Raw genomic sequence first — 12825 nt, forward strand, 5'->3', positions numbered from 1 at the left:
TTTTTGTTTGAATAACATGTCTAAGTAATGAGACACTAATTTAGAAACAGGGAGACTCCCAAGGGACAACCACAATGTCAAAGTGGTTGGATGAATGGAGCAGTTGAAGGTGTTGGGCTTTTTCTGTTGACGTAGCTCAACCAGTGCCTAACAATAACCCAGTGTTACAGCTTCTACTTTACAGCAGCCCATCGTAGTGATCCCACCGTGTCTCCGTTCACCCTCCAGCTTCTCATCACAGACCTCTTCTAAACAAAATTGAATCCATTAGCATAATCATTTATGGCCACATTGTTTTCGATGCAAAACAATATATTTACAATCCGAATTAAGTTGTAAATGTGCAAAAGTATGAAGAGCCTCTTCCGTGCATGCTGCAGCCCCACTGCTTGTTGTACCACTGATGTTCTAAGAGTAACAAAAAAAGATGGTGGAACATTTCCAACATTTCCTCAGAAATAAACACAGAAGTCATACTCACCATCCCCAGTTGTTACCCGAGTATGAATGAATGCGTTAATGAGTGAGAGGGATCCTGGGCCCTTCATAAGGTGACAAAACAGTGAAACAAATGATAACAAACAGATGCAAAACAAACACACAAGAAATGTTGAAATATAAGGTTCTGTTTCTGCCTGTACCTTCACTGTCAAATAATCAACATGTAACTAGTGTGCTGACATCTGAACACAGAGTTTATGAAGCTTAGTAGTTGTTCCAAAGTTTAGGACAACATATGTAACAGTAGTAGTTTTTATCCTCTGGGCTGTTGGGACAGCCTGAAGTGGAGCTGACTGTCGAGGTTTTAAACTTAAAACCCTTTTATCCTGGCTGCGAGTTAGAATATACTATAGACATACTTCATTAGTTAGAACAATAATTGAATCATCCCAGGATTACAGTAAGAGGTTCCCTGGACAGAAGATTGTGCTCGATGTAACGCTGGCAGGTAAAGGCTGCCTTGCTTGTCTGTTTCATATTACACTTGATGCTCACTTAACCGCACTTTAATAGGCCTTTGGTATTTTATATGCTTTTGACTCCAGGACATGTTTTTCATCTTACAGAAAGGGTTTGTTTTACTCTTTAATATGAAAGGCATGTATAGTGGAAACATGCATTTCTATGTTACACCTTGGAAGAGCATTCAAAACTCAGATGGCAGCATTTGATCCAAGCTGGCAGCTGTTTTAACATCAAAGGTGAGCAAAGGGGTAGAAGAAAGAGACTTCAGCGATCATGTATTGAATTTCAGTGTGCATTATGGTACAGGTAGTAGGGACAAACCAGCAATCGCATTTTCCCAAATGTTACTGAAAGGTACATTTTCCCATTTGCCTCTATATAGAACTAAACATAAAGGCATTAGTCTTTCTAAACCCTGTTGAAAACCAAGAAAACCAAGACACTGTGTCAATAAAAGGAAAGAAATCCATTTACACTGACTTGGTGGAGGTTGAAATCTCAAATAGATGTCTAGAAACCTGAACAGAAAAAATTACAACAATCTCCACAGGCTGGAGGAAAGTGGGGGAGGGATGTTTAAAGCCTAATGGATCTCTATTAAGCCCAACCACCTCAGTTCACTCTTCATTCTGACATGCAGTTTGGAATGAAGTGAACGTGATACAAACACAGCAGACGTTACCCTTAACTGCTACTTGTCACAGTGAAAACCATGATAACACCTTCAGGCAGCAGGTCCCCGGAGAACCTTCAGTTTAGAAGACAGATTCTGAGGAGTGTAAAAAGTTTCTTGTCCACCACTGATGAGGACTGTTTGGATGGAGGTGGATTTGTTGACTGCTTCACAATTTGATGCAAAATGGAAACACATCAGCATGTACGGAACTTACACAGGAGCTGAACTCGTGTGTCAGTACTCTCACACAAACCTGCACACAATATGACGTTAAACCCAGTGAGGAGTTTGAAGACACTGTCCTCTAACACAGACTCCAGCTCTGAGATGCTGTGAATGAACCAAATGTAGGTTAAATCAGCACACAGAGACTTCAGCTCAGCATTCAGTGGACACATAGTGCCACCTGTTGGAAAAGGAAGGAACGCTGAATTACCATTACAACACAATCTTACTTGTTTAGCCACAAACTGTATGATTCAGGGGTTTTGGAGAAAGGTTACCCAATGGGTTCTGATCCCAAATAACAATAGTGCAATTTGAGAAGAGCAAAAGTATCATCAGAATCAGTCACGTTTAAATTAAAATTAATTAAAAATATAAAAGCAAGTATTTACCCCATTAGAGTAACTCACTTACATCATCACTGGTGTAGTCACAGTTCACAGCTGATTGGTAACCTGCTGTATGTAAATCGTTAATGGGAAGCAGAGAGAAAATGAAGATGCAGCTGTGAAATGTAGATATATGTGAATGTTAGTTGAAAAAACACCAAGGTATAACAGATGGTATAATATGAAGTTCCACCAGGTTCCACACAACAACCACCGGTTTGCCAGCAGTGAGGATATCAGCTTATAAGATGTCTAATGAAGGCCAAAAACAGTTAATGCAGTTTTTCTAAACTGCTGTTGTAGTTTATAAACCAGAAACTGTCAGGATCATGAAATATAATAACTGAAAGTGTGTTTTTTGTTGTTTGATTCTTTCTTGAAATTTTTTTTTTAAATTACAGGCATTAATTCTTTTACATTTTTGTACTTACGCAGGACTGTATATTTGCTGTCATAATGTTGTTTCATGTAATGTGGATAAATTTAAATATTATCAAAGAGAATATTCAGCTTTCACTCCAGTACAAACTACAGTTTACACAGTCTCCCTGCTGCATTTATGCCTACAGCTACTTTGCCGACATTTTTCTTGTACAAAAATCAAATCATTCTCATTTTGTACAGGATTCTCCAATTTTACTTTGAAATGTTGACTTAACAAACCTGAAAAATAAGTCCCAACATTTAGCTGTATGTTCATTCCTTCAATGTACTGAGGCAGCTCTACAGCTCAGGACCACAAATTACTCTCTGCTGACTACTAGTGGATAAAAGGGAAAACAGATGAAAAGCGAACAGAATGCTATTTCATATAGGCTTTGAGTGAAGAAAAAAATAAATCAGTCACATAATGTGCCGGTCATTTATATATTTTAAATTGTTTCTTAAATATTTCAATAAAAACATCCCACCATTTCAACATTCATGAACCTGAGCCCTTCAATTTATGAATCCAAAAAGACTAAAAAAGATCAAACAGATAATCCAAGTGTGTCCTGATTTGAGTCTTCTGGGTTTGCAACAACATGCCAGAGTAAGAGCTGATAATTGATAAGAGCCCTAACATCCACGCAGCGTTAAGACTGTTCAGAGTCCATGCTGCAGCTGAAGATCTTTCACAGGCTCAGCTGGGAGTAATGACTGCTGATGTCATGTGGCAAGGGATCCAAGGTTCATCTACGCTGACCCGTGACAACATTTGCTTGATCTAAATAAATCCTGGAAAGAGGTACTGCAGGAGAAGGACAACTCCCACCACCAAGAGACCACAGAAGAACAGCACCAGCCAGATGGGAAAGGATCCTAGAAAACAAACAAAAAAACAAAGACAACCTAAGATGCTCTGAAGTTATGCTACATTGTCTTAATGTGTTCAGTGCAAGATGCCGGACTTACTTCGATTTGGGACGGTATGTGCTTGGCAGCGGCTGTCCACAGCTACACTCAGCATGGCTGTTTCATTATTCCCTTTGATATTTTTGCCTTTTAGCGAATCAGGCAGGAAGGCCAGGTCGGTCACAACAATGCCATGTGACTCCCGCACATAATACAGCTTCTACACACAAAGGGTACGAACAAGTTACCATGTCACAGTAGGGCAGCTTGTCTCATTTATGTACCTGCTTAGCTTGAGATAAGTATGCCAGGTGTCTTTACCTGCAGGGAGAAAGCAATGTAGATAGCTACTGATCCTGTTACAGTTCCAAGGCCAAGAAACGTTCCAGAGTCACTGTCAAGACAAGTTAACATCTAAAACTGTAAGAAATAAGCCTGATTAACATTCTCAAGAACAATTAGCTCTGCCTAGTGCCTTAAAAAGGACCATGTACTTATACATACATACTTCAGCATCGTCATTCACATCCCAGGACATGCAATGTCACGTAATAATGCACATTAAACCCAACACATCACCCTACAGTACATCCTTTGTTTTGTTTGATAAATGAAAACTCACATTATTCCCATGTTCCCTGACTAATTTACAGGAGAAATGTGTTACATAACAATTTTAAGGGTTGTTTGGTTGATCGCCATTTCCTCATTTTTTAATGCCGAGCAGTAAATTGAAGGTTTCCATTTACAACAAAAACTAGTAACTGCATTTACATTTCTGTTTCTGGAAAACCACATATACATGCAGCACAAGAGTAACCTGAGTTCTCGTCCACCTCTGACTTATTTTGGAAGCCTGGCTCATAGTTTTTAACTGTATAGTGACAGAAAGCACCTATTTCTGACTTTTGTGTGTGTGTGTGTGTGTGATGATCCACAATAGAAACTGTCTAAATTTTTAAAAACTGCAAGGGAAAAGTGAATTATTTAGATTTCTTGAAGGCACTTTGTGATGGTTACATTTTCTGTCAGACTTTAGACAGACTTTGTTTTGGTGACATCGCCCCAATAATGATCTGTCCTATTATTCAGCCTGTCACTCAGCTGCCACCTGGTTATTTATCCTCGTTGCTCAAGTACATGTATACACACTCTCTACTATTTTCAGTCAGCCACCAGCTTTCCCCCATCCTACTTCCATTCAAGGACCATTAAGAGCATATATCAGTTGTGTTTTAACTACAAACATCTCCCCCCCAATCATTCTAGAACAATCACACCTTTCAATATTGAACAACAGTATTCAATTCATCTAGTGAATATTCCTGTTTTTACATCACAGAAACAAATATTGCAATGTCAGATTCTTTTTAACGTGTAGCCCCAATACATGTGCATTTTACAGTGTAAACCTTTCAGTTACCTGACAGCCAGACAAGAGATGACCTCTGTGCCACAGGGAGCTGTCAGCATGGGCAGGAAGCTCTTGCCATCCCACTTGGTGAGGTAGCATGGAGGAGGTTTTCTGTCCCTTTTATGAGGGATCTGGACCGTGTAAAGCCTCAGAGCCTCTTTTTGGTCTTCAACTTTCCCAAACCTGAAACACATGAAAACATGATGATGTACTGACTGACTGTAATATCATCACAATGGATAAAGTAAATTGAACACCTGGGATACTTTTTCAAAAAACAATAACCTGCAAGCCATATATCGATAAGTCTTCTCAACCACATGAGCCAGGGTCTCATGCCATTTGAGAACCATAGCCAACTGATTCCCGCTCCAGACACTGCAGGCAAAGTCCCGACCAACAGTCACCAGATGCTGCATGAGAACAAAACACAACACAGTTGCCATTACTAAAAATTCAATAAAGTCCCCGCCAGCAGTTTTGGAACAACAGGGCCGAATCATTTGTTTTTCTAGTTAATTTAGGTACAATACTTCAAAGTAATGATGGTGGAATCTGCAGTAATTTAGAATTTGCTCTAAGAGACATTCCTGACTTGTGTGCTTCTACCCTCTTCTTTCTCAGATCCCCACTGAGCTCTCTAGACTTTCCCAATGTGCTAAGTGTTGGAAGAAAAAACACGAAAAATAAAATCAAGAATAACCTTTTTTATGGTGGCACAGAGAAACCACCAGTAGCAGTAAATCATGTTCACTAACAGGAAACTAAAGAGACCTTGGGCTTCGCAAATTAAGATATTATGTAACTGTTGGCACCCCTGAAGTAATCAACTGAGTGGGTGTATGTGTAGTTTTCCTGTATGTGTGATTTTGAGTCTGCGTTGTCAGAGAAAACCAAATAAATCAATGCCCCAAATGCTTTTTGTAAATTAAAAATCTATGTAGTATAATCTGTTTCAGCGTAAAAAAAGAGGAAGGAAATAATTTAAAGCCCAATATTGTCATAACAGTCATGTCTATAAGTGTAAGTTATCTTATTCTGAGCTAATTATTGTTTCAACATTCAACCCCACAGGCTACACCAGGATAACAAGAAACACCTGAAAGTCATGCTTCAATAAAACTGCACATTTAAACTTTCAATTAAAATTCGTCTTCGGATCTTCAACCCAAATAAATTCCGTTTACAATAAACAGAGAATAAATGGACTTGCCATTCCAATCCTTTTGGAGGGGATTGTATATTGTTTAGAGCCTATACTAAATACCCCCGCAGGGGAGGGGGAGAGGCTTTCACCTTGTTTCCTGGACTCATGTCCAAGTCTTCAATCTCTCCTTCATGTGCTTTGAAGTCAAACTTCTTCTTCAGGGATGAAAGCTGTACAAAATGAAGACATAAATGTATTTCTTATAATACATAAGAGTATATACACACAGATGCATATCCAAAAATATATAAAATTATATTGTGAAAGTTTTTTTATATCAATTCAAAAAGTGAAACTTATATTCTAGATTCACTAGACATAAAGTGAAATATTGTAAGCCTTTTTATTTTTCAGATTATAGCTCATAAAATATCCAGTAACTCAAAATATTTCACTTCAAGTTTGAGTATATTACTATTCATACAGTGTAAATAATATGTTTCTGTGTAGTTGTATAAAATTTGGCTTGACAGTTGTCCAGAAGGTGATGATCGACACCCTCCACAAAAAGGGTAAGCTACAAGAGGACTGGAGAGTCCAGTGTGAAGTTTCCACTCTGTGAGGATTTAGGGTTCCATGTGATCTGCTGGTGCATCTCCACTATGTGTTATCAAGTCTAATGTCAGTGCAGCCATCTACACCTTAGCACCTGATCACAGTGCCAAAACTACCATAAAGTCGTTTGCTGACTGAAACTTTTGTGTGTTTTATTGGCCAGCAAACCCACCTGACCAGTGCCCCTTAGAGAATCTATGGGGTTTTGTGAAGAGAGATTGAAAACAATCAACTCACCAACACAGCTAAGCTGAAGGTTGCTATGAAAGCAATTTGGTTATCTCAGCAGTGCTGCAGGCTGATCGCCTCCATGCCAGACTGCACTGATGCGACAATTTATTCTACAGAAGCCCTGACGTGTTGAGTGCCTAAATGCACATACTTTTTGGACAGATGGACATTCTGTATTGAAAATCCTTTTTCTTCCACATTTAACTAAAGAATACACAGTAACAACAAAAGATAGGATACTATATTTCTGTATGTTTTTTTAGGTTATGGAAACATTTTATTCTCCAGTTGCACTCACACATGGTTAATGTGGAAGGAAAAACTAGATAGTGTTTACCTCCCAGACTCGAATGTGTCCATCTGTGCCTCCTGTTAAGAGAAGGCTCAGGTCAGGACTGAACCTAACCACCTTCTGGAGTGGGTCCTGAGGGTTTGAGTCTGACTGCACTTCAGCCACACCAGCCACAGTGATGTGAGCCGTGTCATCCTTCATGTCTGAGATGGCTCCAGATGTTGCAGCTCCATCCTGTCCACCTGTGTCTCCTTTCCCAGCTCGTCTCCGGGCACTGCCCCGCTGCATGCTCTTACCTATTACACAAATGTTTAGTGGATGAGGAAGAAGCCCGGAATCAGAGGTTTTGATTTATATGAATAAATTTGAAAACAGTTTTAATTAAATTAGAACTGTTTTCTTTGTGCTGAATGTCAGTACAGACTCTTTATATAGATATTATATTTATACTCTTTGGAACGCTGATGTATTTACTGGGGATAACTCACATAGTGGTGACATATGTTCTTCTCATAACATTCATATATTATAAATTGTGAATACCAACATTTTGGTTTTCAACTGTAACACAGCAGGAGCAAATATTGGAAAGAACAGTTGAAAAAAGCGATTGTTAATATTGTAAAACATTCAGAAAAAAAAAAGAAAAAGGGGACAAACGCGAAAACTAGTGCTGATAATCTTCTGGCCCTCAGAAGGTACTGTATTAAAGAGCAGATAGGATTTTGTAGCGTAGGGGTTCCCAACCCTGTAGCTCAGGAAGCCCCTTTTCAGCTTTAACAAGTGTTCCCACCCAGCCGAAAACTAAAAGATACCAATTCACTTTGTCTTTCCTCACTCCCCCCTCATTCAAGATGGTATGTTTCAGCTTCTAAGTGACTGACCGGATCCAGCTAATCAGCAGTGGGTAGTGCTGTGGCAATACTGTATTGCCACAATTTTCCCTGAGCCCGGACACATTTAAAGTGGACTGAGGTAAGAGGAAGTAATTAATGCTGAACAATATATACAGGTTTTCAGGAAAACACCACTTGCCACATGTTTTTGAGATTTGCTTTCTTAGTAACAAAATGCCAAACCACATGCTGTGGTTGTGGTATTACAAAAGCATGTCTCGCTAGTCAAACCTGCAGTCCAGGCCTGCTCTTTGAAAAACATTATGGAGCAAAAATATGACAAAATACGAAAAAAGAGACCCCAAATTCTGTGAAATCCTACATCAAGCAAGAATAAGAAAAAACACAATTGGTCTCTCCAGTTCTGAAAACTTGGTGCTGTTAACAAAATGGTAAAAAATGCCCCTTCCCAACATTTTTTTAAAGTGTTGCCCCCATTATATTAAAAATAAAATGCAATTTTTATTTTAACCGTTTTTTTCATGTTTAACATTTTAGCTAAATTTTACAAGGTTCCCCAACTTTTTAAAAACTTGGTTTTATGTTGTGCAGTTCTTCAGTAAACCCACATGAACCAAAGAGAGGCAGACTGGTCTAAACAAGCTTTATGGTACAGGGCATTTTCAGATACTGTAAATTTACTGTTTAATTTTTTGTTTTTTGTTTTTTTGCAGGTGGATCCTTGTCAGCTTTCCTGGGACACATTGACTGATACTATTTTTACTACTAAGTAAAAATGTCTAAGAGAGAAATACTGCCTACACAAAGGTCAATATTAACATATCCATAAAATACTGTCTTTACAAAAATATAATACTATTATCACTAAGTAAATGAAAGTGCATACATACAGTAAATAGCTGTAATCAACACTATGTAAAATATTTTTCTGTTGTGTCCAGTTTAAGGTAGCAGGTGTGTTTCAGACTGTAGAAGTCTCACCATCGTTAGAAGCCGGTGTTCCTCCTTCCTTCTGTGAGCAGTATTTAACCCTCATCAGACAGCAGGTCCCATCCTGTCCTGCAGCAATCAAACCATCGCCTACAGCCATGTTCATGGTGGCACGTGTGTCAGTATCATGAGAGTGAAGGAGACTGGCACTGTACTGGTGCTCTCCAACCAGCTGTAGATCCAGGAATTGCTGAAACACACAGTCATAACATAAGTATTAAATCCCTATGGGCTGGGTTGTACTGTAGTTCTGCAAGGTCAATATGGTACAGTTTGTGAAGAATCAAACAAAAGAATTAATACATCCAAACACAGAAACACACTGTAAGAGGAGGGAACACAATAGAAAAGCACAATGTGCTGGACTGAATTCTTAGGGCCACTGCAGACCTGCATTAAAACAACAGATTCATTAGTAGAACAAGTTGATGCTTAGTACTTACCACAGCATTCTTAATGCCTGTCTTGGAGGCCCCCCCTCCTCCTGCTGTGATCACCAGTCCTGTTTTGGGGTCCACTTTAATGGAGTATAAGGGAAAGGGGGCTCTGTACAGATCTGGGGCTCTCTTCTTTCCCATTGTTGATGTGTTCACTCAGTCACTTACACTTCGTCATAAAATTGCACCTGTGGATAACAGAATAAATGTTAATCTGTGCTTAGTCACTGTGTCAATGTGACCTTTCATGATGTCATTTCAGCATGAAGTGATGCAGTAACTCACGGTTCATCTGCAAAGTCTGACTTAGCAAGTCTTAGCTAGTTTAATTTCCACAGTTAATTCAATTACCCACAGCCATCAGTGTGAAACTGGTTCAGTTTTGCTGGATGTATTTCGCGTGACACTCATGTTGACAGTTGTGAATAACATTGTTTATTTCAACAGAAATGTGGCGTGGAAAAACGTCAATTACCTAACATAACCTATGCATATCCTGCAATGACAACGTTCAGTATGAACTGTACCACTATGTGAACATCGTTTAGCTAGCTGTAGTAGCTACAGTTGGCACTACAACCTGCTAGCTCTTGCCGGTGATTTAATTAGAAATGCCCTACCTCAGTAATCAGTCCGGTTGGTCTTGCCTGTTATTTTATCAAATAGTTAAAGAATATCACAGATGATTTCATAGTGAGCTGTCAATGGCAAAATGATTGTGATGAGAAAAACGAGCCAAGAGCTAGCGGCTAAAGACAGCTCGATAAGCACTTCCCTACTACACGTCAGCAGCGTATGACGCGTACACTGCGTTCTGACGTAACACATAATCTTTGTGGGAAGTGTGTATTCCATAAAAGTAATTATCACTTAGCAAAGTAAAATGGACCTGTCAGAACTCCCCAGAGTTTTTAACCTGGGAAATTACTTAAAAATACTGGTCGTGAGTACCAGTGGCAGAAAAATTGATTTTTTTGTTTTAAAACACCCGAAGCATCACAACTTGCGACATCTGCTGGACGAATGCACGTAAATATGATGTAAAAACCTAATGGTCGTTCAGTGATTTGAAAGGGATGCAATATTTATATACTCTATTGAAAACAAACGGGTTGTAGATAAAGTCAGAGAGGCCAGATTGAGGTGGTTTGGACATGTTCAAAGGAGAGACTGTGAATATATGAGTAGAAGGATGCTGAGGTTGGAGCTGCCAGGCAGGAGGTCTAGAGGAAGAACAAAGAGGAGATTTATGGATGTAGTGAGAGAGGACATGAAGTTAGTTGGTGTGAGTGAAGAGGAAGCAGAGGACAGGGTTAGATGGAGGCACATGATTTGCTGTGGTGACGCCTGAAAGGGAACAGCCCAAAATAAAAGAAGAATTTAAAACAAAAGGCCAGTCAAATCCATTTTTTTGTGATACTTTTCACACACAATTCAATGTGCTATATATCATTGTAAAAGTAAATGGATCCACAGTTAGACCAGTTTCAAATCTAAAGTCACCACACTTGTGGGTTTGTCTCATCAAATCAGGTTTAGCTTATCAATGAGACTCAGATTTGTGAAAGTTAATACTTAATCATTCTCACTAACAGACATGAGTTGACAAAAAAAGGATTTAAAACATCATATTCTGCTAAATGCTAGAAACAAAGGAAACAAAGTGTGAAGTTATTTTTTATGCCAGCTGAAGTCTGAGTAAAGCTGCACATGGTGTGAAAACAACATTGAGTTGAATAATTTTTTACATTTCCAAATCAAGTCTTAAGTCACTGTGATTGAAATCAACAGCTCTGATCATAAGTACAACAATTACAGAAGGTATTTTCAAACCTTTATCCAATCTAATTTGTTTTAATGTAGTAAATATAAGGACAAAACAAGACTTATAAATAAATCCATAAGAGAAAAACGTAAAAACAGTCTGCCCATTCCACCATTTCACAAATCAATCACAAAGCTGCCTTATCTGTCTGATGTCACATGATGCAACACATTATCTATCTCTACCAACAGTAGTCCTGGAAACATTCAGGTTATTAATTATAGCTCAGGTTGCTCTCTGTGGTGCTCCATCTCCCACAGAAACATAATTAGGGGAATCTGGAGACATGTTAATTACTGATGATGCATCCGCAAGCCTGGTAATTCTCTGTGGCCTACAACAGGTCTGAAACAAAGGCTAATTCCAACATGCCTCCCAATACTGGTGGTGACATGCTCCTATTATGTTGCTTAGTCTCTTAATGCAAAGGCAACCCACTTATCTTTTTGTGTGTATCTTATGTTGAATTATTTCAGAGGTTCAAACAACTTCCAACATAAACCCACCCACCTACTCTTTGTTACCACACCCAGAACTACCAAACTTTGTAGAAGGGTCCTACCCTTCCACACGGTATCCAAATCCTCCACAGCTATCCAAATCCGATGGGGAAGGGTATATGGCTATTTTTAAGTCTAGGAATACAAAGTTCCAAAGTAAGAAACACTAATAGGGAAGACTTGAAACAATTGTGAACCTCCCCAAAAGCGTCTGAGATGCGGGGGCTCTCTCACCTCAACAAAGGTCAGGTTTAAATTATTTGAAAGACACAGGGTTGAAATTGCATCATGGTAGAGCAGTGAGGTGAAACCCACTGCTAACACAGAAGAAGGAACAGGTAGAACGGTCGTCCACCAACATCCCAGTTCAATCCACAGCTCCTCCAGTCACACGTCGAAGTGTCCTTGAGCAAGAGACTGAACTCCAACATAGTTGCTCCAGATGCATAGCAGCTCCCCCATCAACGTGTGTGAGTATGTGTATGATTCTGAGTGCGAATGGATGAATAGGAAGCAGTGTAAAGTGCATTGAGTACCAAGAGGTAGAAAAGTGCTATATAAGTGCAGACCATTTACTATTAAGTCTAGTCGTAATTCTGTCAAAACAGGCCTAGATGATCCCTGGGCCTTTTAGGACAGTCTTTTTATAGCTACGGTCAGCCATGGTGTGGGTAGTGTACTGTAGTATGAGATAGAGACAAAAAGAAAAGAAATCACAAGGTTATCAGTGTGGGACACTGGTTGCAAGGAGATATTGATAAAATGTTTGTGGTGGAAGGGCAATACTTTGCATAATGATCACAGCTGGGTTTCTGTGCGACAATCAATACAGACTACTGGCACTGATGTGCCATCAAAAGGAACTGGTGTCAGACAAAAGATAAAGTCGGTGTTGGGTGGTTAACCACAACATCTACTGTAAGGCT

At 39.2% G+C, this 12825-nt stretch overlaps 1 protein-coding gene across 2 annotated transcripts; it reads right to left on the reverse strand.

Moving 5' to 3' along the window:
• Window positions 1-3269: 3269 nt before the first annotated feature.
• Window positions 3270-10371, reverse strand: preb (prolactin regulatory element binding). 2 transcript variants are annotated; one of them, XM_067511405.1, is made up of 10 exons: window positions 10195-10371; window positions 9581-9762; window positions 9129-9327; window positions 7336-7586; window positions 6302-6382; window positions 5291-5418; window positions 5015-5188; window positions 3913-3985; window positions 3652-3811; window positions 3270-3558 (listed from the first exon to the last, which is right to left on the reverse strand). In XM_067511405.1, exons 2-10 carry the CDS (start codon window positions 9713-9715, stop codon window positions 3464-3466), a joined length of 1296 nt encoding a protein of 431 aa, XP_067367506.1. In that variant the 5' UTR covers window positions 9716-9762; window positions 10195-10371; the 3' UTR covers window positions 3270-3463. The 2 variants fall into 2 exon arrangements, with proteins under 2 accessions (XP_067367506.1, XP_067367507.1); XM_067511406.1 differs by lacking the exon at window positions 10195-10371 and adding an exon at window positions 9860-10106.
• Between the last annotated feature and the right edge of the window lie 2454 nt (window positions 10372-12825).

This window comes from Channa argus, chromosome 7 (assembly GCF_033026475.1).
Source record: "Channa argus isolate prfri chromosome 7, Channa argus male v1.0, whole genome shotgun sequence".
Classification (NCBI taxonomy): Eukaryota; Metazoa; Chordata; class Actinopteri; order Anabantiformes; family Channidae; genus Channa; species Channa argus.